Source organism: Haliotis asinina, chromosome 3 (genome assembly GCF_037392515.1).
Source record: "Haliotis asinina isolate JCU_RB_2024 chromosome 3, JCU_Hal_asi_v2, whole genome shotgun sequence".
NCBI lineage: Eukaryota > Metazoa > Mollusca > Gastropoda > Lepetellida > Haliotidae > Haliotis > Haliotis asinina.
Window position 1 is genome coordinate 33,612,976 of NC_090282.1, and position 27,040 is coordinate 33,640,015.

At 37.7% G+C, this 27,040-nt stretch overlaps 1 protein-coding gene and 1 pseudogene across 2 annotated transcripts; both read left to right on the forward strand.

Moving 5' to 3' along the window:
• The first annotated feature begins 1,459 nt into the window (after positions 1–1,459).
• Positions 1,460–5,953, forward strand: LOC137278836 (tolloid-like protein 2; annotated as a pseudogene).
• A 1,002-nt stretch (positions 5,954–6,955) lies between these two features.
• LOC137276755 (cubilin-like) lies at positions 6,956–25,249 on the forward strand. Of its 2 annotated transcripts, none has more exons than XM_067808393.1 (23): positions 6,956–7,115; positions 8,299–8,383; positions 8,616–8,722; positions 8,907–9,056; positions 9,467–9,542; positions 10,324–10,463; positions 11,094–11,243; positions 11,347–11,431; positions 11,757–11,887; positions 15,511–15,645; positions 15,904–15,991; positions 16,493–16,626; positions 17,162–17,311; positions 17,865–17,952; positions 19,131–19,252; positions 19,543–19,698; positions 20,180–20,270; positions 20,574–20,692; positions 20,827–20,991; positions 21,268–21,346; positions 21,942–22,072; positions 22,951–23,115; positions 24,314–25,249. In XM_067808393.1, the coding sequence occupies exons 1-23, from the start codon at positions 7,055–7,057 to the stop codon at positions 24,481–24,483; spliced, it is 2,778 nt and encodes a 925-aa protein (XP_067664494.1). In that variant the 5' UTR covers positions 6,956–7,054; the 3' UTR covers positions 24,484–25,249. The 2 variants fall into 2 exon arrangements, with proteins under 2 accessions (XP_067664494.1, XP_067664495.1); XM_067808394.1 differs by having other exon boundaries at positions 6,990–7,115; positions 15,511–15,633.
• Positions 25,250–27,040: the final 1,791 nt, after the last annotated feature.

The following is a 27,040-nucleotide window of genomic DNA, read 5'->3' on the forward strand; positions in this document are numbered from 1 at the left end:
GCGCCGAACATATGATAAACAATGTACAAAACCACGCTACAGTTTGAATTATTATATGTCTACGACAGAATCGTGTGTCAACACCACTTAAAAAGGTAAACTGTGAATTAAAGTATTAATATGGGACTGCTACATGATAATAAAGCCTACATATTCTTTGTGAGATCATGATGACGTGCCACATTAGGATGTTAAGTCATTACTGAATGGCATCAGCATCTGGTGATCATGTGTAAACAACTGATCCCATCTGTTGGGATTTGTGCTCACAAAAGGCCTCTCTACAGCCTATAACCTCAAACTTAACCAGTCAACTGTGAACATGTATTCATGAATCTTAACCACCCTTTTTTTTCCTTAACCACCCAGTCCAGTGCCATACACTTAACTTCTAAATGTCTCTCGTTGTTTTCTTTGAAAATCACTTGAACATGTACCAGATTCGTTTTCTTGGGAAACCGTTCATCAATATGAAAATCACCTTCATGTCATTGATATTGGCACACTCATGCCAAGACAAAATACCAATGCACTGAGAAATTCAATGGAAGGTTTGATTTGATAGCACTAAATGCGAGGCACTTGCTAGAGCACATTTTACGAATCATCCGATATCGACAAATGGCACGCCTAGATATGGTGTTAAATGCTCAAGCGCAAAGTTTCCTGCGCCAGGAGCTGCCAGAACCTTTACGAAAAGGAATAAAAACCCCACACATTTATATGATCAAAATCTGGAATCTTTGACTGATTATTAACATACCCACTTTTAATTGACTTACTGAGAAGAAGATATAAAACGCATGAAAAGAGTCAATGAGCATTCGATTAATCCTGTATATTCGTATACCCAGCGCATCTGGGGACGGATAGCTGTCGAAGATTTGGCCCCAGCAGTTATCACACACACAATAGCTGTGTTATCAGCAACACCGACTTTCCCAAGGTATACACAGTTCGTAATCGTGGTGATATCACTAACTATTCAACTTAATCTTGTAAGTCGTGAAGCGAGTATGCTTGCGAGTCTTGGGACTGCTGCCCCTCCCCATACTGATGCGGATAGAATCTTTGGCAAGTGACGATGAGCAATGAATGGGTTCCCGGAAGTCTGAGATAGCAGTGTGACTATTGCCTCATTGGCAGGATGGGTTGTAAAATCCATGGGAGGAGTCATTCTGGCTTTTTCTATGTTGTGGCAACTTAATAGCAAGGCCAGAAAACACTCCCATTCTAACATTCGCAAACGTTGTTTATTTAGTGTCTCAACCTTTGTCATCAATCTTCATATTCAGATATGGACAAGACCAGGCGCAAGTCCGATCATGCATATCAGATTATCCAGATTGACTTATCACAAAGACAGAAAGATTATGGTTGCGATAGGAAAACTCACATAACACGTACAATCAATCCATTTCTATATCCGACACGGCTACGTCTCATCAGGAATTTAAGCATGGAATACATTCTGAGTCTTGGCATCAGTTTGATGTGCATTTGTGTATCTGCTTTGGTTTCGCTATCTGGTAAGAACATTGTCGTAATTTCATCAAATATATATCTAAGTCGTATTATTATCACTAAGTCGTCAGTTACAACTTGGTGGACTTGATTAATATGTTTTTGTACTTACATTTTATGAATTTCAGAAATTACGTTTATTAACTCAAGGTTATCTGTGGTGTAGTGTGATGACGTAGCAACTGATGACGTCGTGTCTTGACGCCATGTTTGTAAATGCTCGTACCAAGGTCATATATATAAACAAAGGCACGTAATATGGCGACGCCAACAATAGCACAATTCAGTGGTTAATGCTAAATGTGATTTTCACGTTTTTGTACCTTCCTTTTATGAATTTCGTTTCATGTGCATATCGGAAAAAATGCTAATATTGTTAAAGATAAGTCTATGGAACCTTAAATGCACAAACTTCAGTAATTAATATGACCGTCTGGGACATGGATTAAGGCTTTAAGTTTAGTAATTTATTTCACTACTTGACTCTTTTGAAAGGGAAAACAATTTAGAATTTAAAATTCTTTCAAACACTTTTAAAATGTTTAATTCCCCCAAATAGTAGACAATACTCAATCACATGTTTAGTTTTAGTTTATCTACAATAATGACTCAGGACTGAAAATACATTATTTCAGTCCCGTAGTTGAATAGCCATAACTACACAAACCTAACTATATGTTAATCATAGTTTCAGAGAATACGACCAGTGTTCATTCTTGCGGAGACACTACACTTACAGCGACGGACAAACCGCAGTACTTGCAAACTCCAGGCTACCCAAACGGGTACAGAGAGTAAGTCACACACTAGGCAATATTCTTTGTAGTGTTCTTGTGAGTATTGCTTTGTTTCGATACGGTTGTGTCTACTGAGCATGTAAATCATCTAAAGATCATAAAAGATCATGAATGATGAGGAATATGATTGTATCTTTGCCTCTGTCTTTCAGCAATGATTCTTGTGTCTGGACAATAAAAGCAGAACTGGATTATATGAGGGTGCAGCTTATCGTTGAAGATGACGGAGTTGAATATGGCCTTACGTGTAACCACGACTTTGGAAAAGCCTTCGATGGTAAGATAACTATAACAATTGCTTCAAGTCATATGATACAAGGACTGTTAGTTGATTACATAGATTTTGATGTATATCTGAAAATGTTACTCATTAAAATTATCAAATTTAACACAAGTTTTACTTTCCTTGAAGCCGTTTACAGACATGGATGCAAGTGGTGCATGCCATGAGTGCTACATAGTTTTCAGCATCATTCACATGGCAAATTTATATTTCTCCCTTCTTGGTTAGCGATCTATGTCAAAACGGTGCTGTAACGATAAGATATAGAAGATGGTAATGTAAATGTGTTTTCGTAATTTTTTGTCATCCACCAAACTCAAGGAAATGCCTATCAAGTAATCTGTCAGACTCTAGTTGCACATAGTTGGTATCCAGCACGTCTAGATTCGGGCATCTTTATACATGTCCACTTCCATCCAGGTCCTTCCATTAAATCTCCCTTGCTGGCAACATGGTGTAACGAAAAACACCAGAGGTGAAGAGCAGTGGGCAGGTTATGACTGTACAGTTTTACGCTGATCAGTACGGAACTTTCAGAGGATTCAAAGCCAGGTTCTTCCAAACGAATGGTATGTTCATCGTTATGAGATATATTTGCTTATCATTTTAATATAAGTCCCTGAACATTCGATGTAAATTTAAATATACAGAGTTTTCAATCGTAGTATTCTTGTTATTTTAATTTTGGCTGTCATTTCTTACACTCGCCAGTGGCTAAAGGGATGGTGTAAATCCAGCCAGGGTACATGCAGGTGGCAGAGGTACTGTAAGTCCCTATGGACCCTAGTATGGTGATCTAAATCAGTTGTTGGCGGTCTATAGCCCAAGTTTCATATCGCATACATATATATACAGTCTATTTCTGTAGGTAGGCCATCGGCACAGGTACATATTATCCTTGCTAGTTTTATGTTCATATCTGTGATAGTCTAGTGTCCTTCGATGACATGTTTTTACTTTTTCAATTTATTAAAGGCCACATGCAACGCAAAACAGAACTGCAGATTCTGATACCTTTCGGTATGCACTTACAGGAACAAATCATCAAAAATGCCAATTCAACCTATAAAGTTAAAACAAAACGCGATGAATAAAAGCCCGCGGAATCGGAGTTCAAATGATTCACCTATTTTCCCCCAGCGTTGGAAAAAAAGTGGTTTCAAGAGCTATGCTGCGCTGCGCTCATAACGCATGCTCAGTGAATAGGTTTCCGAAGCTTGAAAGTATGAGGTCGTGAGCAGTAGTCTAATCTTGGTTGTCTACACAAACAAATAAATAATCTACTCGTTACATTTAAAATAAAAACACAAAACGTGTTGATTGTGACAAGCAGACTCTGCCACATAGGAAACTCAATGTCTGGATTATTGACACTTCTATGACTGACTGCCTGCTAATGACAATATGTAATGCACAACTTCAATCACTGACCACTTACAATTAACACGCATCGGGCGTATACGCCATAAACAAAATGCCGGCTAAAGCGCATCGGCAAACGAACCTGTAGCCAATGAAAAAGTTGCGGTACACTTAAGTGCACACCCACCAGCTCTGACTGGGTTCGGTATCGCGGCTGCTTCGTCTCGAGAAAGGGAAACCAAAGCACAAAATATTGCGTTTTTGATATACGCTTATAATTTTGTTCATTTGTTTTTTTAATCAGCAATGCATTTCATATATAATGAATAAGTGATAACTCTGTTTTATTTTTTAGCATTTTACCATCAATAGTTTGGACACGTGTGCAGTTTAATATCCACAGGACACTGTCCCTACGTGCCCATTGTTTCAAGAATCAAATATAGCTTAATTATATCGAAATTACGGAACCATAAATGATGACACATTCTTCAACGATTTGAGAACTTTAAGGTATGCATTTATTTCGGTAATTGTTCCACAGTCACAGCAAAGAAACCACCCGATAGATATTCATAGGATGATCACTGATTGATTTGATCATTTCAGAGATTGACTCCTGTGGCGGGAATGTTGACGTCGTCAGCTTCCTTACTCGAACCCAAACTCTGATATCTCCGGGATACCCTCATGGTTACCGAAGGTAATAATATTAAATCGTCTTCATACTTAGCAACCTTCATCTGAAATTCACTACGAGAACAATATGTTTAGTTGTAAACTTCAAACGTTATATATTTGAATTGTATACGGGTGCAAATTCGATTTCTCCTTGATAATGTTTCAAGGACTGATCACTCATTCAGTAAATATGAATTCTCCAAAAGAGATTTGATCTGAGAAATGATATCTCTCATAAATGTGCATTTTAAGATGTGAAACTACATATGGGCTATATCTGTCACTAACCAGGTTATTCTTTTGCAAAGCACTAACGTAACCTTAGTGCAGTGTTAAGAATGAGAGTTAAGGTTTAGTAAACGTTGCTCCGTAACTGCCGCCCCTGTATCAATAAGAAGATTTGCTCTATTTTACTGAATCACGTTATTTACGGTTTAGAGATTCAACTTCATACATCAAGGATGCCGTTTCTTTTTGATACTTTTCGATACTGATGAAAAGACAATATCATTGATTTATCTTCTAAACCGCAACTTAGATAGTACTCTACACTTCACAAATAGTGACTATATTTGTTATGATAGGATTTCAAAGAGCCCCGGATTCTTCCGTCAACATTTTTATGGTTACAGCACCAAAGACCTGCAGGTCCCCCTATGGACTTGTGAAAATTTTACTTCTTCTTACGTGTCATTGTAATGGATGCCACCGCTGTGTTCAAGCGTACACTTTGTATCAACAATAGAAGTTTACAAACACATTCTTCTGACATGGCAAAACGTGTGCTCTGGTTGTTGCTGTGGTTTCGTAATGACATGGAAAGGATATTGTATATCGTTTTCCTTAGAAGCATGGGTATATGTTATTAATTTTTCTTCAATTGACAGCGACATGGAATGTGTCTGGATTCTCCAAGCAATGGGTGGTGCAAGAATTCGGATACAAGTACTCAACACTAGTTTAGAGGCCACGTCGCCATCTTCAACGAAGTGTCACGACTTTGTGGTTGTTCATGATGGTATGCAAATTAATACTCCAAGACATGCCATTTGTTGGCCTCGTATGTGTTGTTATCATGAAATCGATCACTCATTTTATAATATTAATTATATTATTTTCAGGACAAACAAAGTGTTCCAGTGAGCTGGGTCGGTTCTGTGGATCAGATACCCCCACTTTGATCAGTTCAGGGCCCTATATACGGATAGGCTTCTACTCGGACAAAAGCATTGAACACAAAGGCTTCAGATTGCAGTTCGATTCGGGTATATTTGATTGTAAGTGTCACAATAACTGCTTGTGTTGAAACTATTATTGGGACTCGTAAGATAAACCTTTTCAATCAGTATTTCAATAATATGTGACACATATTTTCCTGTGTTGACATTAGTCGTTTTATGTGTGATGTCTATTCACTTTACTACATTTTGCCCCGTTTCCTTCCCTCACGACTTCATTTACAATGCAGTGTTCCTTCTTCCAACTACGCTGAATAACCATATTTTGTTATTTTGTTTCAAAGTTATTTTACACAGATATGCATGTAATTGTAGATGACACAATACTTACTTGTTTATCATTTGTTCTTGAATAATGATGGATATACGTTGCTGGTTTTTGGTACAAATAATACAATACTTAATACAATATTTGAACAGACGTTTTCAGGTAGACAGATTTGTTCATACCTCATATCGCATCCCAGCTGGGATACTCCTGATGTCAGCAACTGAATTGACTGGACTGGTTTGTGTGTTCAATTACCGTCATTTAGATGGGGCAGTGATGTTTGCAGTCTTAGACAGTAAAGGCATGAACCAGTGGATGAACAACAATCTAATTATTCCTTTATTCTTCTTTCTGTAAATGGTTCATGTGGGTGTTACATACACACATGCAAACATACACACATAAGCGTGCGTGGATGCATGCATACAGACATACATGCCTACGTGCATGCAACCACCCACCTACTTTACCTACCTACCTATCTACCTACATTCATGCCTGCCTGCCTGCCTGCCTGCCTGCCTGCCTGCCTGCCTGCCTGCCTGCCTGCCTGCCTACCTACCTACATACATACCTACATTTGATTACGTGGCACCCTATTTCGCAACCCTGTCATACGACCTACATGATATCAGCCGCACAACCAACTAGAGTGAATTCGAAGATACCGGACCGGAGCTGAAAACATTTAGGTCACGACAATGTGTAAACATTGTTGTGAAAAAACTGCGTTACATGCTCACCTGGAACCAGTTTACCCATTCATTGGATACGACGCTATGTCAATACACGCAGGCGCAGAAATAGTTCTGGATACGCGGAAATGTCATGTCATTGTCGATCTACTTTTGGGTTTTAAAGTTTACCTACTAATTACAGGTAGACATTCAGAGACAACATGCTTATCCACAAACACGCAATTTTAGGACTTCTTCTCGCCACGCTGGTTTATCTCACAGGTAGGCCTTGACGTATTTATTTCTATGTGTCCCAAACAGCTTCTGTCACTTGTTCCCGAGCACTGTTTATTGTACTGTACACACAATATGGTTCCGATGTTGAATCACATATTTATGAACAGACATGACGCCCAAGAAACCAACACAGGCCAATAACGCATCGTAAATTAGCAAGTGTACTACAAAATGGACTCGATCTCTCTCTCTATATATACATCTGTATTGAGATAGTCGTGCTTAATGCGACAACTCGACATGCCGAGGATTCGAATCTCCTCACTACTCTCTCTCTACAATTCAGTACCAATTACTGCCAGGTAAATTCAATAGAGTGAGGTACAACATCAGGATGCATGTAATAGCAATATTTCGGGCAGTAATTTCGGTGTAATAATATACACCTGGCAATGGCCAAGTATCCAGTATACAGGACTGCTTAGACAAGACACTTAACTGGTGGTATTGATGTATTGTTAGATAGATTAGGAGGCATGCAATTACCAATCTTATATAAACCCCGAATATCTAACAACTTACAGAGTCGATTTATTAAAAGATAAATTCCAGACAGTTTTTTTTATTATTTATTTTTTTGATATAAATAGTTATGAACTTCCATTGAATCTCAGTAGTAACAGTGAAAATATATGTTTTACATTCAATTTGTTTAAAAACACTATCCCTCCTTTTGCGTATTTATAAACAACAGTCAGTTAGTGAGCCTGGTTTTACGCCGCTTTTAGCAGCAATATCCCGGCGGCGGGCACCAGGACTGAGCTTCACACATTGTACCCATCACACATCAAACTCGGGTTTTCGGCGTGACGAGCGGACGCTGATACGACTGGTATAAACATTCGAATCCCTACACGTAATCGGAAGATACATTTCACAATTACCATGTGCTAGGTCCATCCCTAACTTAATTGTCCTTTTTCAAACTCCTGTGTAGTGTTATGCAGCAATTACCACATTGGTAAGAGGGTAAGAGAATGCACGAGCTGATGCATTCATATGTATTTGAGTACTGAGCGCAGGTTTGCTGTGTATTGTGTAACTAAGTCTTACTCAATTTTATTTAAGTTTTAAGGTTAATAGAACAGTGAAGAGGCTCCTCAGATCGATCTCCATTGAAAACATACAGTTACTTACATGTGTACATTTAGTATCTAATGTGTTCCAGATGCTGGTAGATGCAGTTGGGAAATCAACGTTACTGAACACGATCAATTCCTACTTATGCCAAGTCCCGTGCAGGCAAACGAAAGGTGGTATTGCTGTGTGTACATGTAGATATACCACAACAGGAATGGAATACACGTTTTAATGTCAAGAAAAAATGCACTGTACACAATAACAGAGCGTTAATGCATTATAACGTATAAATGTACATTATTGTCCATAACACAGGGTAAAGCCGCTTACTTGGCCCAGAACAGATAATTCCCGAGGAATATAACAATTTCTACATAGTATATCAGTGGCTACTGAATGTTTCAGCTGTTGGTGGAGACTACATGCTGTAGAAGAAGGACACCATGTGGTGATGAAGGTCAGGAACGAACACAACCTTACGGGATGCCCTAGAACATTAGCTGTATACGATGGTATGTTGTTACGGGAAAATGTTTGATTAAATATTTAGTAACTAAAACATTACAAGACACACATACACGTACACCTGAAGAAAAAATCTCTATTGTCGGATTTTTTACTATGCGTGTTCGGATATCTATTTCCAAGATTTTCCCTAACATTTAATATCACAACGTTTCATATTTGTTCCTCCAGGGCACAACAGCTCCGACCCACTGCTGGCGGAAATATGTGCGACTGAAAAGATGTCTATTGCCAGTAGTGGCAGGACTCTGTACGTAGACATGGAGCAGGCCAATACGTTCGCAGAGACAAGGATAAATATATTGGTGCATGCAGTGAGAGGTAAGTAGTTTTACCATGTAGCAGTTTTAGTAAAAACACAAACTACGTTCGAATGGAGAACAATAGAAAAGTGAAGGTATATCTATGATGCCATGTACCAGCTATTCCTTCTGGAGCCTCACATTTAGTCACTTCTTACAGTTCACACTGATGCCCATTCTATTAATCACTGAATTGTCTGGTCCAGACTGTTTACAGTTGTTGTTCACAGCGCCCCGTATAGCTCTTACCCACTCTTACAATACAGTCTCCCATCATTATGCAAGAATGTATTGACATTTAAACATCTGTGAATCATTGGAAGAAGAGAATAAAAACTACGCGTGTCCTCCTTTAATGAGTAATAAGAATCAGGTGATAGAGATTACAAAGATATTGTACCAAGTCTCATTTCTCACATTTCCTTTAAGAATGCGGTGGCCAGCTGACGTCGTTTGGGACATATACCGAACTGACATCTCCTGGATACCCTCTAGACTATTACAGGTATGGCACATGGACAAACCTGAAATCAAGCTGTCTGTTGTGAAGACACATATGCTCCAGGCTTTAGTAACGACTTTGTTTTCGAAAACTGAAAACGGTATGTGATCATTGCATCGCTGTGTGATTCATAGAAGCATGCATATATATTTTATGTTAATATTTGTATAGCGCCAACATCCAGGTCAGCTGCTCAAAGGCGTTCGTTTTTCTCTCTCGATAACTGTCAATCTCGGCACATCGTATTATCAATCTCAGCTCTAAGGGGATCATACAGCTCTTGCAGCCACTGGGCGCACAGAGCTAATAGGGCTTTCCCGTCCTTACAATGTACCCATTTACAGCTGGGTAGACTGGGACATACAGTCACAGTACCTTTCCCTGGTTTACTACACATTGCTGTACCCGCAACTAGGTGTTTGCATATCTTCATGTTGTCACGATCTGGTCATTTCTCAACGGATTCGTGAGCTCTATTAAATACACAGGGATATGTACTGTACACAAGGGGGCGTGGCAAGGTGTGAATATATGAATATAGAGCTTTATGCTGATTGGCGTGTTTCTTCAGACTATTCACTTTTGCCTGTATGACTATACATAAGACAAATAAGAGCTTTTCACATAATTTCGAATCTAATCATGAAAGTTATTTTCTTCGAGTTCTTGCGTATAGATTATATGAGAGGCATAGCAGCCCATTCGTAGTTATGCATCACGCATTCTCATGTGGTCAGACTAGTTCATTGTAGGGAAAGTAATGTTTCTCTATTATTTATACAAGGAACCTCTACTGCTCATGGGTCATCAATACAGAATCTGAGAGTGAAACAGTGATACTAAAGCTGACAGATGTTGACATGGACCAGAGTGATATGTGTAAGAACGGAGCAGTTACAATATACAACTCGAACTCCTCCGATGGTAAGTTACGCTCTTTTCTGATGTGAGTGAATGAGAAGATGCGATGGATTTTACAAGGGCTGTTCAACTTATATCACTGCTAGGAAAACTGGATTTACACACTTTACCACAGACCCTCATGTCTTTGTGAGGATTAAAGGTCGCAAAACATTGTGTTCAAACCGACCCCCGATTCGAATTTATTCACAATACAGTACACAATGACCGTTATGATGTAATGCACAGGTCGAAAACCTAAACATTTTGTCGTAAGAGAGGTGTGATTAGTTTCTCTACAGTGAGATATTTCACATAATTGTAATTAAAAACAAATAACATTGTTACAATATCAAACATAACATTTTTTCCAAAGAATATGTAAGATCATGCTCATGTCACAAGTGAATACATACACAAGGCCAGATCAATCAGGAGTATGATAACTACAAACTGGGAACGACAAGTCTCTATGATCAACTTCTTTACTTCTTTACAATAACGACGTATTCGAATATTACAATTATAATTAAGCGCGAGAATTTACAAACTGACATGTTTCATTCCTTAAAATCAGCTTTGGGCTGGTTGTCTTCTGTCTGTTTGGTTTATAATGTTTGTATTCTTTGATATACCTACATTTTTACGGGACAGAGAGCCTTCTTCTTGGACGCTTCTGCAAAACGGCGTATACTGGGAGTATTGTCCAGAGTTCCCAAAACACGCTGAAAATAGAATTCAGTGCAAACGTGTCTTCTCCTGGAACGTACAGAGGATTCAAGCTACAATTTTACTCCGTCGCAGGTACTATTTAATTATTGCAAACCGTTGTCCATATTCCAAAAAAGAAAATGCACCCTTACCTTCTCATTTTTCTTTGAACATTTTGTTGGGTTTTTTTTTTCAGAAAAAAGTTGCAACTTTACAACCGAGCTTGTGGAAAATACGTCTATGTTTATATACTCCCCAGGATATCCAAATTCGTATTACAAGTAAGTGCTATGATTCTATAAAAATAACGGAAATTAAGGTCGGGACGTGGGTTATGAACGTGTAACATAGGTCTTGCATGGATGTGTTTCGACATGCCTCTGTTTTGTATTACTCCAGTACAACACGACTTCATTATAGTGTCTACCATAACAAAGTGTAATGGTTCGAAAGAACGAAAGCGGACACATGTTTCGCCGTTGTTGAGTTCCGGGACAGACCAGGACCTCAAAACGAAATTCTTGTCCAATGAATGCAGTCGTTGATTGTTTGTTATCATGTCCCAGCAATATTGATCAGAATGATATTACGTAGTGAATATTTCAGTGATCTCCATTGTCTTTGGGACTTGTGGACACCAAATGAAATGGACATTGTTCTCGAAGTTGTTGACTCCGAGCTTGAGGGTTCAAATCCTTCCTGCAGTGAAGATGCAGTAACAGTGTGGAGACAGTACAGTGGGTGGTTTTCAAAGTTGCTTTTAGATGTATGCGTATGCTATCTATGTCGTGGCATATACTTGCTTTAAAGGTCACATGCAACGTAAAAGACAACTTTGCAGATTATGGTACCTTTCAGTATGCACTTACCGAAACAAATCATAAATAATGCCAATTCGAGCTATAAAGTTGAAAAAATCCGCGATGAAAAAAAAGCCCGCGAAATCGGTGTTCAAACGTTTCACTAAATTTCCCCCAGCGCTGGGGGAATAACTGGTTTCAACAGCTGTGCTGCTCTGCGTCCATAACGCATGCGCAGTGAACAGGTTCGCGGAGCTTGAAACAGTATGCATGCCCAGAGTCTGAGGTTGTGAGCAATAGGCTAATCTTGGTTGTGTACACAAACAAGTAAATAATCTACTCGTTACGTGAAAAAAATTGTTGATTGTGGTAAGCAGTCTCTGTCTCAGAGAAAGCTCAGTGTCTGGTTTATTCACACCTATATGTCTGCCTGTCTGTCTGCGAAACATGCAGTACACAGCTTGAATCATTGACCACGTGCAATTTGAACTTAACACCTATCAGACTATACGACATAAAGAAAATAAATTGATTTATGACTCGTGCACCCGACTCCCGTCTCTGCCACATTATGTAATTAGGCAGGTGTGATGCACATGACATGTTTTTATGTCTGTGGGTTGCAAACAAACTACATTCATTTTTTTTCGAAAGAGTGGATCTAACTTAAACTGGTGCAAGCTCTTGTCAGTTTCAAGTCCTGCTTTCTACTTGGACGAATGACGAATTCCAGCCACGCAGTAGTTTACCATCTCTACTGAGATGATTTTTGATTGGATCGAGCGCAAATTCAGAGAACATGTATTTTCAAAACCTAACATCTCTATGTACATTCTTCATGGATAACAATTTCTTTTAGCGTATATGATTTTTTGTTTGACAACAGTATATGAATCCATACTGAAACGACGCATCAAGTACACAAAAAGAAGTTGTTCTCCATAAAGAATCTTTGTTGTGACCCGCCATACTTCTAAAATGCCCATCAAACAGAACATCTTTCTGTACACACAATGAAGCCTCAGCATACAGCAAATGAAACAGCCAATCGGAAGCCGTCGTTACACTTGATTGCAGATCCACCCGCTACGACTCGGTTCGGTCTCCCGCGGGCTTCGTTTCTGGGGAAGGGAGCCCAAGTACAAAATATTGCGCTTTTGAATCGCGAATGTACGCTTATAATTTTGTTTAATTGTGTTGTTTTTAAAAAAAGCATCAGTGTAACTATATTATATGTCATGAATAAGTGATAAATGTGTTTTAATTATGTTTGATTTTTTTGTTGCATGTGACCTTTAACAATATGTTAGATGCATTGCACAGGTACGAGTAGGGCCTTGACAGATCTGAGATGATAAATATCACTACCATATTCTAGGATACGAATACGAATACGAATATATGATCACAAGAAATTCTCATCCAAAGGATTGTTTGAGTTCAGATACCTTTGCGCTATCGCCTTTTGAGTAGCTTGTATAGTATGTCCATGTATAGCATGTATAGTCTGTTGAGAGACACAATTCTATAAAGTGATTGCAGGATTGTAAGTTTATTTCCAAATAGCTTGAACTTTCAGTGTACACGATAAAGCATGAAACAATTGTGGAAATAATGTAATAACAATATAATTATATAACAATGTTCAGTATATTTACAAAGCATACATTAACATCTATGTATCAATATCCAGTACTTTAACATTATAAATGTTGATAGAGCTGAAATGCATTAGTGCCGACTGTCACTGGATCCAGAACAATCTCTTCTAGAATACCTATTTATAGCTCTATTTTTACAGCAGAGGCAAACGCAATACTAACGGCTCTTAAATATATTCAAAGACACCCTGCACATAAACAGTATATAATCTTTTCTGACTCTCTTTCTTGTCTTCAGGCTATTAAAATCTGTCTATATAGTTATATAATGATCTTGCTACTGGCCAATATGACATCGTCTTCTGTTGGTTACCCAGCCACATGGGCATTTCTGGCAACACAATAGCAGATCTTGTTGCTAAGGCAGCACTCAATAAATCTGTGACACCACTCCTTATTCTATACTCAGATTACAAAGCAACCGTTAGAACTTACGCTCGTGATCTGATGCAAAAGAAGTGGGACACCCAGGTAGGTATCAATAAATTACATGAAATAAACCCGTATATTGGTTATACCTACTTGGTCTGTCAGCCCAGATTGGAGTTCGTTATGCGACGATGTCGTATTGGCCATACGCTGTATACGCACGAATATTTACTTAAAGGTGAGGATGCTCCGTTTTGTATCCCTTGTGATGAAGGAATCACGGTCAAGCATATCTTACTTGACTGTATTGATTTTGCCACCACAAGGGAGAAATATTTTACTGTCAAAACAATGAAGGATCTTTTTAATGTTAATTATCATTTAATCATCGAATTTTTAAAGGAAATAGAATTATTAGATAAATTTGGAATAATATGTTTTGTAAATAGAAAGTTGATATTTTAAACATGGTAGTGTGAATTGGCAACTGCGATTGTTAGTGGCTGTACCCTCAAAGGGGGTTAAAGTAGCGTAAAATTATTGTCCCCCTGAAAGGGTGTGTAAGTCCCCAAACTTTCAAAGTGAAATTTAAACTTAGCAGTATTTTAAACGTAGTATTTTTGTCATTATAAATTTCGGCTATATTTTCCTACAATCGCCAGCAGCTGAGGGGATGGTGTAAATCCAGCTAGGGGCCACGCAGGTTGCTAAAGTAACGTAAGTCCCCTTGGTTCCTAGTATGGTGATCTACCTCCAGTTGTTGGTGATCTATAGCCTACTTTTATATTATGTATTGTCCAAATTGTGCTGTAGTTTTAACTTCATATGCTAGTTTTAGACTCGAATTGTGATACTCTAGTTATTTTACCGTACTTTGATGACGGCTTTTATAATATCTACATGTTCTGTATAATCATGTTATTCTCGTCACGATATGGCTGAAATATTGCCGATGTGACGTTAAATTATAACTCACTCACTCACTCTTTTTTTAATATAAGCCATGAGATTAAGATTATTTATTGAGTTATTGTTACATAGAATATCCACAGACATTATCAAAGATATCTTATTTCATATATATTATGTGCTTAAGATTACTTATTGAGGTATTATTCCACTAGATGTGCATAAACATTATCTAAGTTATCTTATTTAATATATGTTAGGAGCTTAAGATTGCTTATTGAATACACACACACACACACACAACTATTATTGCATATGTCAGCACCTGTCTGATGGTGAAATAAGTTAGACAATTACCGATTATTTAATATAGTTAAAACTAATAAGTGCAAAGTAATCATTATACTCACACATACGCAATATGTTCCTGCAACACCGATGCGGTACCATGTATTTAATTAATGATCTATATAATATGAGATATCTATAATTAATATTTAAAGAATTTCGTAGCGGTATGCCTTTGCGAATTCATATAGTTGAGATTAAATATTGACATATTGACAAAATGCACGTACAGAAGGGCAAAACGCAATGATGTATTGGTTTATGTTGCAATAGAAAAAGTTGAGACGTTTTGTGGTACCTCCACACCAAATTTTACCATTCCTGATGGGCTGAAAGTGATGTTTACAACGCGCCCCGCTGTTGGAAAGAAAGGATTCCGGATGAAACTAACTGCAGGTAAACAAAATAGTAAGTATAGAAACAAAAAGGCGATATTTTGAAGAAAGGAAACTGCTCGTGTTTAATCCCTCGAAAACCATATTTTAAAACATTCTAAACGACCACCGGAGTTGCAACATATATACTGTATAGTTAGTGCTAACCTATCCCTTTTATATGGCATTTCCATCGTTGAAAATCCGAAATATAACTGATACTGATTGGCAATAGAAGCAATATCGAATTGAAGGTCAATAGAAATTTATATAATAATATCTATTTGTCCAGTTACACCGAGCTGTGGAAATCAAAACCTCACTGTTGTTCAGTCAGATCGATACCTTGTCTCTCCTGGATACCCAATGGCGTTTGAAAGGTAAGACTGACAAATTGTTTACAAAATCAAAGATCACTTCTAGTTATACTGAATGTACAGTAACCATATCCTGGCGCAATGTGTGCAAACGTGAGGAATCCCCAACGACAAGGCATGCCTGAATGCGATTCCTGGTGAAAACACCCCCAGGAAACACACACTTTGATGACGTCATTTTATGACGTTATTTCACAATGATATAGTGTCGACAATATGTTTTACAAAGCCTTTCATCGTTTCCGAAACGCTGATGCGACGTGAAGTGTCTCTTTTCCAAAAATGGTCGAATTATTCGTTCTTTCGGCATTATTTATAACTCTCATATTATACTTTGTGATTACCATACATATACTGAAGTCACAGTAGCGTAATATCACGTCACTGCACCGTTTCGTTACAATGTTGTAATGGTAATCCACAGAAACCGTGGTACGGACGAAAACATAACGTTGTGACAACATTGTTACAGTGTTTTCTGGGACATTTCACTTTTTGCTGTAGGCGTCTACACGTAGATTGCCTGTGGACCTTGACATCATCCGATCCTGACATGATGGTCCATATAGAGGTCTTAGACTCCCAGATGGATGGGTACAGGGACTGTGATTCAAGCGACAAGGTCTATGTGTATGATGGTAAATATTAAATTCATAATAAGTCTGTTATTCTTGCCCTACACGATCCAGGGTTACATAATCAGGTATAACTGATCTTTGTATATACGATGATTATACCTGTATTCCTGACAATTGTAATCACGATTGTACAATAACAAGACAATTACCATAGAGAACATTGAACAAGACCTTGTATTATTCGTGTCCCCAAGTCATTTCTAGATATTATGTTTCTATGGTTCCACAAAAGTAATGGATATAATTATGTTTGGTTCGTAATCTCTGTACAACATCCTAGTTATGTACGGCAGCCAAGACACAAACACTGACCTCACCAATTTGAATATTACTAACATCACTTCATTTGAACAAATCTTCCTCATTTTGTGAGGCGGTGTACCTAGAGTGTTGGATGTTCGAGTCCACACATCGGTTTAATATGAGGAAACTATGACGTGTTCTCCGTACTATGTCTGGATGAAAACAACATCCCCTACACTCTTCATAACCTTTTAAATCAAGTATTTTACGAAAATGGCAATAATGTTTACAGGTCCTGACACGACAGCAGCAGTTATACAGATATGGTGTGGCAATATGAAGCCTGTGGTTCAGAGCTCTGGTTCTACTCTCACTGTCAGATTTGTGACAACTGACCGACGTTTACGCAGAGGATTTAAACTGAAGTATACAGAAACACGAGGTACAAATGTGTATGGTTCTCCATATGAAGACTTTTCACGAATATCAAAAATAGTGAGTGAGTTTGGTTTTACGCCACTTTTAGCAATATTCCAGCGATATCACGTCGGGGGACACCAGAAAATGGGCCTCACACATTGAATCCATGTGGGGAATCGAACCCGGGTGTTCGGCGTGAGGAGCTAACGCTTTAACCACTAGGCTACCCCAACGCCCTCAAAAATAGAGTTACGACATAAATTATTGTAAGAAAACGTTAATTGTAATACCTGCACTAAATTGTACTTACCTTTGGCATAAATAACAATGCAATGAAAATTATAATAAAAACTCTAGCCTTCATGTGTGTAACTTTGCTCACTTATATTTACTCTTCTGTAAAATATATAGGTGACATAGCGAGCGATTTGTTGCAAAATGACAGTAAAAGACTGGCAATGTTGTTTTTTTCTTCATGTATCGTTGAGATACCATTTGTGGTCTCTGTGTTTATACGAAAAAGAATAACTTGTGGATTCATGTTCCAAACTAATAGTCCAAAATTATTTGTCTAGAACCTTTCTCATGTGGCGGTCAAATCAGCGTTACCAACTCCAGTGAACAGTATCTGGTCTCTCCTGGGTACCCCGGCAATTACCGTAGGCAAGTTGAATTCAATCAAAATGACCTTAGGCTAGAACGGATTTCAGTGAGCACGAACAGGCATCATACACTGCACCCAGTGGAGAAGTAGCCCTCGGCGAAACGACTCAACACTTTAACCACTAGGCTATGCCCCACTACCAAAAATATAATCTGAAAGGGAAAAAAATGAATTTTGTTTTAAACAACAGTCGACATATAGCAGTGGTACCTAATGGAAACTAAGCGAGCTGTTGAGAGTTTAGATATCATATCTATCAATAATAAGTGACGACTAACGGGTTCACATTGATCCCCCCTCGTAGATGTGTTTTATCCTTCTCGATTCGAATCCAGTTGCTTTAATCGATGATAATGTTGTCAATCACGGGATTGTTTGAGCAGGTCTCGATTATTTATAGCTGGACTGTTCATTTAAAACACAACACAATAACATTAAATAGTAAATATTATATTAGATTTATTATTTGACTACAGCAAGCATTTAGATAAGCACTACCTTTACACTACCATCGTAACTGTGTTTCATTTCTTCATAAAGCGAACAAGGGAGTATTATGCTAAACGCCGTAAGTTAGTTCACTGACAGTCATTACATACTATAGCATATGTCACCTTTATTCGGGACATTAATTCTTCGAGAACAATTGTGTTCACTGATAAGACGAGTATATGGATGACAACTTCTTTTTATTGTCTAACACTACGTTTCTGTGTTACTTCTTACCCCTTCTTCAGGTGATAGAGACAGGAGTACAAAACATATTATATATACCAGTATTTACAGGAAGAAGATAAGTACATGTATATACAAACAAATCACGGAGGCCAGATCAAATGCAGTTATAAAAACAATGATAACAGGGATAAAAAAGAAGGTGTCATCCATATGAGTACTCGACCTTTCAGATAATGTTATGATACTGTCTTCAGTAACTCATGCTTGTCACAAGACCTACTTACGGGATTGGGTGGTGAGGGTTGGAGACTTGGTTGATTCATGTTATGGTATCACAATCACGTAGATGGATATTTATTATGTCAGTCACTTAATTGTACGGTCCTAGCTCCATTAGTTATAAACTGACTTCATGTAGCCGGAAAATATCTGAAATAGCAAACACCGAAAAGAAATAATAATGAGACATCAGTCATTTCCTTGTCATGACGCATTCCAGGAACATGAAGTGCGTGTGGATTTTGAGGAGCCCACAAAACACCAGGATCTACATTAATGTACGGAAATCGTCCATAGGTGATGGAAATATCTGCACTGACAGTTATGTGAGTGTTCGTAATGGTGAGTGGAACCTTAAATATCAGTTCATTTAGTAATATGAAATTTTTACCTACATTTTCAGAGAAATATGAATTCTTCATCAGGCAACTTATATATACAGTGGTCACTAACTTGCTCTATGAAGAGAAGTGTTTGACTTGGTTTAACGTAGTTGCTGTAAAGTGATTGTCGTTTTATATTTTTTTCTTTCGTACATGTTACATAATTGCTCGTATCATGTCATGAATGTATAATTCTTATAACAGACATGTGTTATAAATTCGCCGTGTACACATTATTTTTTTATGTAGGTGCAAACGAGTATTCCAAAGAAATTGGCGTCTTTTGCGGTGAAGCGGGGCCATACTACATAAGTTCCGGGAATGTAATGTCGGTAATTCTCCATACTGGCCCAGGGTCTGTTAAACAGGGATTCCTACTCGAGTATATCTCTGGGTCATATCACGGTACGTCTTCATGCTTTCATTAACAAACTAGCTAAATGTGTTTTGAACAGTCCATTATGTCAGATGTATCAGAACAACAGAATTTATTAAATGCATTTCATAATCAGTAGAAGTACGTGCCAAATGAAATATTACAAGTGCGATTTTCCGAAAATTAAAAATGAGATGTCGTTGATGATAGAGAATATAATGTCTGTCAGTAATTGTCACGGCTCCATATAACTTACACTGTCCATTATCAAGAACAATATCTTAAGCAAGTTAATATCTAAACACTAACAATGAGATATGACAAGAATTTTGAAAAAAAAAATCAATTTCATCAATTTCTCCGTGAAAGATACCTACATGTAAGGACATGTAAAAATATAAACAATATCGAGAATACTGTCTGCATGGCTGTAACTACTGACCCACCTCAACATGTGTTGAATGCTCGTAGGTTTTTCTGTTGAATGTTGAATAGCTGTCTTCTCTACAGATCCTTATGATTGTGGCGGACACATACATCTGAATTCTACAGTAACGTTTTGTAGATTAACTTCGCCGGGATACTTCTCAAACTATTATTTGTAAGTGTTTGAAATAACGCTACCTTTATTTCATAGACGCCATTCATTTGTATTTAAGTTATCCTGTGTATAAAAGTTCCAGGTTAAATGTTTTATAGTAAAGTTACTATTTGTTTCGTGAAGTTGTCCAATACTAGTTGGATGTACTGTGGAAACGTATTGTACAACTTTATATTCCTGTATATACATGTGCGGTCTAGTTTTTCTGTTCACCTTTAATGAATTAAAAGAAACTTACTAGACTGTCCTGACCATTAATACTATAAGAGATGGTAACAGTAATAATGTTTCGATGACTTTCAGTGATATGAAATGTGTCTGGGTAATAGAAACAAACAACCAAAACCTGCAGGTTTCCACGGAAAGAGTGGACATCACATTTTCACCTTCCTGTAGAGAGGAATACCTCACATTAAATGATGGTGAGTGTGACTGAGTATGGCTCTTTCACTTGGCCAGTAAGATTACATCCAAAACTAACGACCTGTCACATACATTTTATGCTTCAAATCAGACTTTACTTGTTACATATACACTACACATATTTTGTATTTAGGTTCCTTGTCCCAGCCCAGTTTAATCGGGAAGTTTTGTGGACAACTACAATTCCAAAAAGAGTTCGTTACGTCGGGAAAAGAAATGGTTGTCACGTTTCAAAGCCGGAGGCCAAATAATGTCCACAGCGGTTTCAGTGTGTTAGTTGTGGACGGCGATTTTGAAGGTAGACAAACCTCTTTATAGGATAATGTGATGTTCTTCAGTGAGATATAGTTATCATGGTAAAATGATAACCATCAATAATTATAGTTTAATAAACGAAGATAAGCAATATGCAATATTTATAATATCTCTCAAATATAAACTCCAACAAACAGTGAAATGGTAACGTAATATATTGTATCTCTTTTGATAAAATGATGACTTAGGTAACTTTTTCTGAAACCGAGCATAAAGCACAAAAATTATGTTTATAAAGCAATACTTTTGCCTGTTTCAGCCTGCACATTGCAAGAACAGATGGCATGGGACACAATAACATACATAACATCTCCTAACTATCCATTTAACTATCCAAGGTATGTGTACTCCGTGTATAAGTACATCTTAATGGAATTACATAATTCCAATGCTTCAAATGCTCAACAACACCCGGAAATTGGCCGACACATGATGTTTATCGACACTATAAACAAACAATTTCAACCAAAGGGTTTTACTGTGCAGTTGCTTACATCGAGTAGAGGTACAGCAGTGAAATGTCATCAGCTGGCTGTTTCAGCTGGTTCCCATGGTAGCATCTGGAGCTGCTCATTTGTGACGTCATTCTGACTTCCCAATATGCTTTGAATGACGTCGCCACTGTTGGTGACACAACTTAACCATTGTTTGCGAAGTTTCTACGTGTCAATAGCAGCGAACAGTCATGCAGTTTCCGTGCATCAAATACCGTTTGATCATGTTTTTCAACCAATCAGATTACAGAACACAGTGACCTCTGGTTAACAGTGGAATCATACAAAATGATTATTACGGTTTACGATTATCACATTTCCATTTTGAGGTCGCGTTATTCCTTACGAATTACGTAATACACTTCACTGAATTGAGAATAATCATTTCTGTAATGATTTAGTTGAGGAAATAGTTAAATCTTGCTATCTGTTCTTGTAGAAATGTTCACTGTTCATGGAGATTAGACACTGATGGCGATGCAGATATGGCGGTCCAGTTGACGGTGATATCATTGAATATCACAAAGGTGTCAACGGCATGCGATTCCAACTACCTTGAAGTATTTGATGGTATTGTATACAAAAAATCGAGATGACATTGTGAATGATATCAGCTGATATTATCTATGTTTTAAATACAGGTATTAATTACTAACTATAACTTGTATATGTGCTGACGATTCCGGATTTATTGTGATCTACAGTCCGTGTTTTATATTGTATTGTCTGCTTTAATTACTACAATATTTTACTTTTCTATGCTAGATTTATATCCATATCTGTGATACACTAGTATTTTTACTGTCCACCGTGTCGGGTTATATTGTTTTCGTCACGATGTGGTTTGGATATTGCCGATGGGACGTTAAATATTAACTCACTCACCCAGATTTATTGGGATTTGGCCAATTAACGCCAACAGCCATTATACGTTAGCTAAGTACACACCTACCCACCTATCCACTTACCCACCTACTGACCAAACCGTGTATACTTTAAATTATGAAATGACTTCGCACGTTAAGAAGAATATTGTTGACAAGTCAGTTACTTTTTTTCTGTATTAGTTATCGTAGTTATTGTATTTTCTTTTGAGGTATGTGGTTTTGTATCAATGGATTGTCTAATCCAGACTCCATTATGTACAAGTCATATATATCAAACATTGCCAAGTGTGGCAATGGACAACAAACCGACAAAAATACCCAATCGAGAAGTTATTTTCACCTATGACTTACACTATATATACCCATTTGAATAACTGTCACGATCAATAATGGTAAAAAAATCGTACTATTGCAAAGTAATAAGATGTATGAACTGAATATTATTATGCCTTCATGTATATATTGAGGTATTATGTAGTACCTAGGATACAGACCTAGTCTAAGATTGTTCCTGATTTGTGAAATTCAATACATTACAAATGATATACAAATGTGCTTCAGGCTATGATCCCAGCAGTCAGTCCTTAGCTCGATGGTGTGGTGCAGGACAAGACCATGATGTCCTATCCAGCAGCGGGAGGTACCTCTTCCTGAAGTTTGATACCAGTTATGACACGCCCAATACAGGCTTCAACGTTTCCATTAAACGGATCTTTAGTCCCCAAGGTATCGTGTTTTCACAGACCTGTTTTTCACAATGCTTTGCCGCTTGAATTGTAGCTTCCCATTTTGAGTTTATCCTGAACTGAACTCAGGATGTTCTGTTTCTATCAAACCACGCTGAAAACCGTTAATGGCCACGATTGTACTGGCTGATACGCATCGATGAGTATTTATGTTAATTTGTTTCACGTCAACACGAGGACACAAATGAAACAGACATTGGAACAGTATAAACATATAGATGAAATATAGCTAGGGCCCCGTTTCACAAAGGCATCATAGCGCTACAACTGCCGTAGATCCTAAACTGTAACGAAGACTTGCGACACTTCATCGCCTTAGAGGACGACTGGTGTCTCTTTGCATTACATTGTTCCTGCCATGAGACGATTTGCTGGCGAACGCTACTAGAGTTCCAAAGAATAGACAAAAGTATTAACCCATTATACGTTGACAGATTAATCACTGTTTGGTTGTTTTGACAGAAATACTGACTATGTCAGTAGGTTTAATCACACATTTCGTAAAGTGAATGTATAGAAGCTACGCCCTTTGTTCAAAGGATTAACTGATAATACTGATTGCCCTTTGTAGCCTGGCTCAATGCTTTCTGTATGGAACTGTATAGAAAATAGTTGAAAAGACTGCTCTTTCGGCTGACAAGTGAGTGCTTACACCTAAGTGAAAAAACAACAGCAAACAACAAAAGCAAACTGAAACAAAGTTACCTCACCAGCTGAAAAATATCACGAATTTCAATATCCTGAAACAGACATGTATTACAATAATAAATATGATTATCTGTTTTGGTCAGCTGTGATATATGAGGGGTTATGTTACTTTGTGTGCATATTGATGAATATTAGGTAGCTGATATATTTCTTAATGGTCGGAATTTGAGTGCTACACAAACAGAATTGTTGAAAAAAACATCCTTGTTGAACTGTACACGTGTATGATTTACGTGATCATAACTTTCAGTAGTTACGCTACCGTTTGTAAGTTCAAATATTGTAATATACTTGAAGTAAATATCTTAAAAATCACATAAGATCATAAATATTCCTATATTGTTTCCAAGTTTCTTCACGAACTTAGACAGCGAATTAACCTGGAAAAAATAAATGAACACTTGTCCCCTCTTGTGATTCCTGATTTTTCCTTCAGTATGTATAACACATCGTTCACATTGTTGTTACAGCCTCCCGCAATGGCCTCATCATTGGAATTGCTGTTGGTGCAACTGCTGGTGTATTTGTGCTCGTTGCTATCGGCTACCACGTTGTTCGAAGGGGGTCATGTTTTCAGAGCGACACCATAGCACACAGAACAAACCTTCGCCGCTTCTTTTATAAAAACACGCATCAGTAACTAACAATGGATAAAGTATGAGGGAAATAGCAACATTCCTGGAATTATGAAATACGGTCAAAGAAATGATTTGAAGAAATTATGTTGGAGTTTATATTACTGCTACCGCCTGCCAATGATACTTCAAACCATTGATACTCTACTTCTATATTGGCTCCCTGTTCAAACAAAACAAATGAACGCAAATACTGGTGTTTTTATAAAATTTGTCTTTACCATCCCAGTGATGACTGATAGTGTAAAATAGTTACAAAGGCTTTGACTGTTGCTTGTACAATTCGGCCGTAAATTACAGACATATTGCTAAACATGCTGGTATGTAATTGGATGTGAAAGCTGGTATGTAATTGGATGTGGGAGCTGGTATGTAACTGGATGTGACAGCAGACATGGTAAACAGAAGAAGGCAATGCACAGATAGTACATGACTCATGGAGTAGATCTTTACTTGCCCGATACAGTGATCGATTATGTAAATATTGAATAGAAGGTGGAAGATCTTTATTGAAGATGGATTACATGTATTGCTTGTATGTGAGCGTTGTTCAAATCTATGAACGATATATCACAATTAACCACTCTCAAATCTTTGACAGATATATTTCATCGGAAAACTATAAAGTTTTGATAATACATGTGTACAGACAGTCCATCAGTTTCAAGAAACGTAATCGATTACTTTATTGATATGCATTTGTCATGCAACCAAACAATGTATTTGGGGTCTGTGACCTTATGTTCGAATAAACTGTTTTTTGTAATGACATGAGACCTCCCTCTCTTCTAGCAACCTTAATGTAACAGCAGTGGAAGGGTTCAGTTGTTTCCGTTGTTGCTTCAAGACATCAGACATGCACTAGTCAACCACTGTAAGATCTGTAGGGTGTTTTGGGTTCAGGTTTAGCGCTATAGCTTTGTTGTGTTCCAATACATCGAGATGATACAGTGAATATTTCCTTCTTTCCACGCCATTCAAACACGTACATAATCGATCACGAGGCTCATTTACCTCACCTTCCCAGTCTGCTGCAACATTATGTCATCCACATCATGGAACCAATTGCTTTATATCTCAGTTGTCATGGATCATGTATGCGCATATCGTTTCCGGTAAACTCAATTGAAAGTTAATGACGTCAGTTTGTTTGTGTTGTCCTTAGTGACGAACGACATGGTATGAGGCAGTCGTTAGTTCTCGCGATATCCCTAGAACATGTTTAGTGTCCCATGCTAGCTAACACATTCACAAATGCAACACATCAGCTATAATCGTCGTAGCCTTTTGGCACCCATTACGATCTGTTCAGAACCATATCCTTGTCAAGGCATATCTATACAGGTGAAAGTCTGTATGCAACGTTAAAGGGTTTGTTACTGCCACGTAGACGAAAAAGCACAGTTGAAAGCCAGTGTTCAACACAAACTCATCCTCGATAATCTCCAGGGTATACGTTCCGATGACTTTATTACCTCCTTTGGTTGGCTTTTTATCCAACCAGGGCCCGCTTGCACAGAGCAGTCTTAGGCCCTTACAATCAATCTTAGGCCCCTACAATCAACTTTACAATCACTGTACAATTGCTATGATCCACTTGCACAAACACGATCTTAAGACAGCATGGATTTAAGATCGCAGTCTTAAATAAGACAGAACTCTTCAACGTTGGAGGTAGAAATTTCTTAAACTCGACTCCTGTCTACAGTTGTCTTCAAGTGCGCATAGCATGCAGCGCAAATAAAACGTGAAACTGGTTACTGCACGCAAATGACACCCCTTCCTTAATCGCACCTTGCAGATTTTTCATGAAAACAATACAAAAAAACCCAAAACCCCAACCCACAAATCTTTGAAGGGAATGATAAGTTGAGGAAGGAAGCGATAACGTGGAAGGTAATTTTTCTACATTCTAATTTTTTATGAACTAGACGTGATACTGCAACCACAGAAATATCATGTTTTATGCTAGTAATGAAATACAAACAAATACGTTAACAAATTGGGTCTTGAGTTATTGACCTAATAATCATGAAATTAAAAGATAGCGCATAAATAAAATTTCCTTATGACATAACGCCGAAATGTACCATGGTTTGTCAGTGGCTGTCAGTGGAACATAGTTTGGCATCTCGTAGGTGTTATTTGGAGTAAAATCCCAAATATATCCCACAAGCATTAGATTTGTAAAGATATGAAAGTGTGACATGACTGTGGGAGTGTTGTGGAAAATTCATAACAGGGAAATACGAAAACGTAACTTATTTCGTGTGTGTTGTATGTGTTGTTGAATGCTCATCCACAGTATATTAATTACTTTATGATATTTTGTTGATAATTATTTTTTCGTTTTGTTAAAAAAACGTTTTATGCAAATTTCACAAACCCCAGCAAGTGTATTTTTCCCGTTTGAAGAATACTTATTTAAAATGCATAGATTACAACTCTTGTCTCTCGTCAGATTCAATTTTTACAACTAGAAAAAAACATAATTCTGCACGTTATCCAACTGTAGATTATTTCAATGATAAACTAAGACAAAATCATTAACCGAAAAGAAAC

Bases quoted from the DNA above. Each gene is read 5' to 3' on its own strand.
- LOC137276755 (XM_067808393.1), top strand. From the start codon at position 7,055: ATGCTTATCCACAAACACGCAATTTTAGGACTTCTTCTCGCCACGCTG. The intron at 15,992-16,492 runs GTAAGACTGACA...TTTTTGCTGTAG, and splicing joins TACCCAATGGCGTTTGAAAG to GCGTCTACACGTAGATTGCC. The intron at 19,699-20,179 runs GTACGTCTTCAT...TCTTCTCTACAG, and splicing joins TATCTCTGGGTCATATCACG to ATCCTTATGATTGTGGCGGA.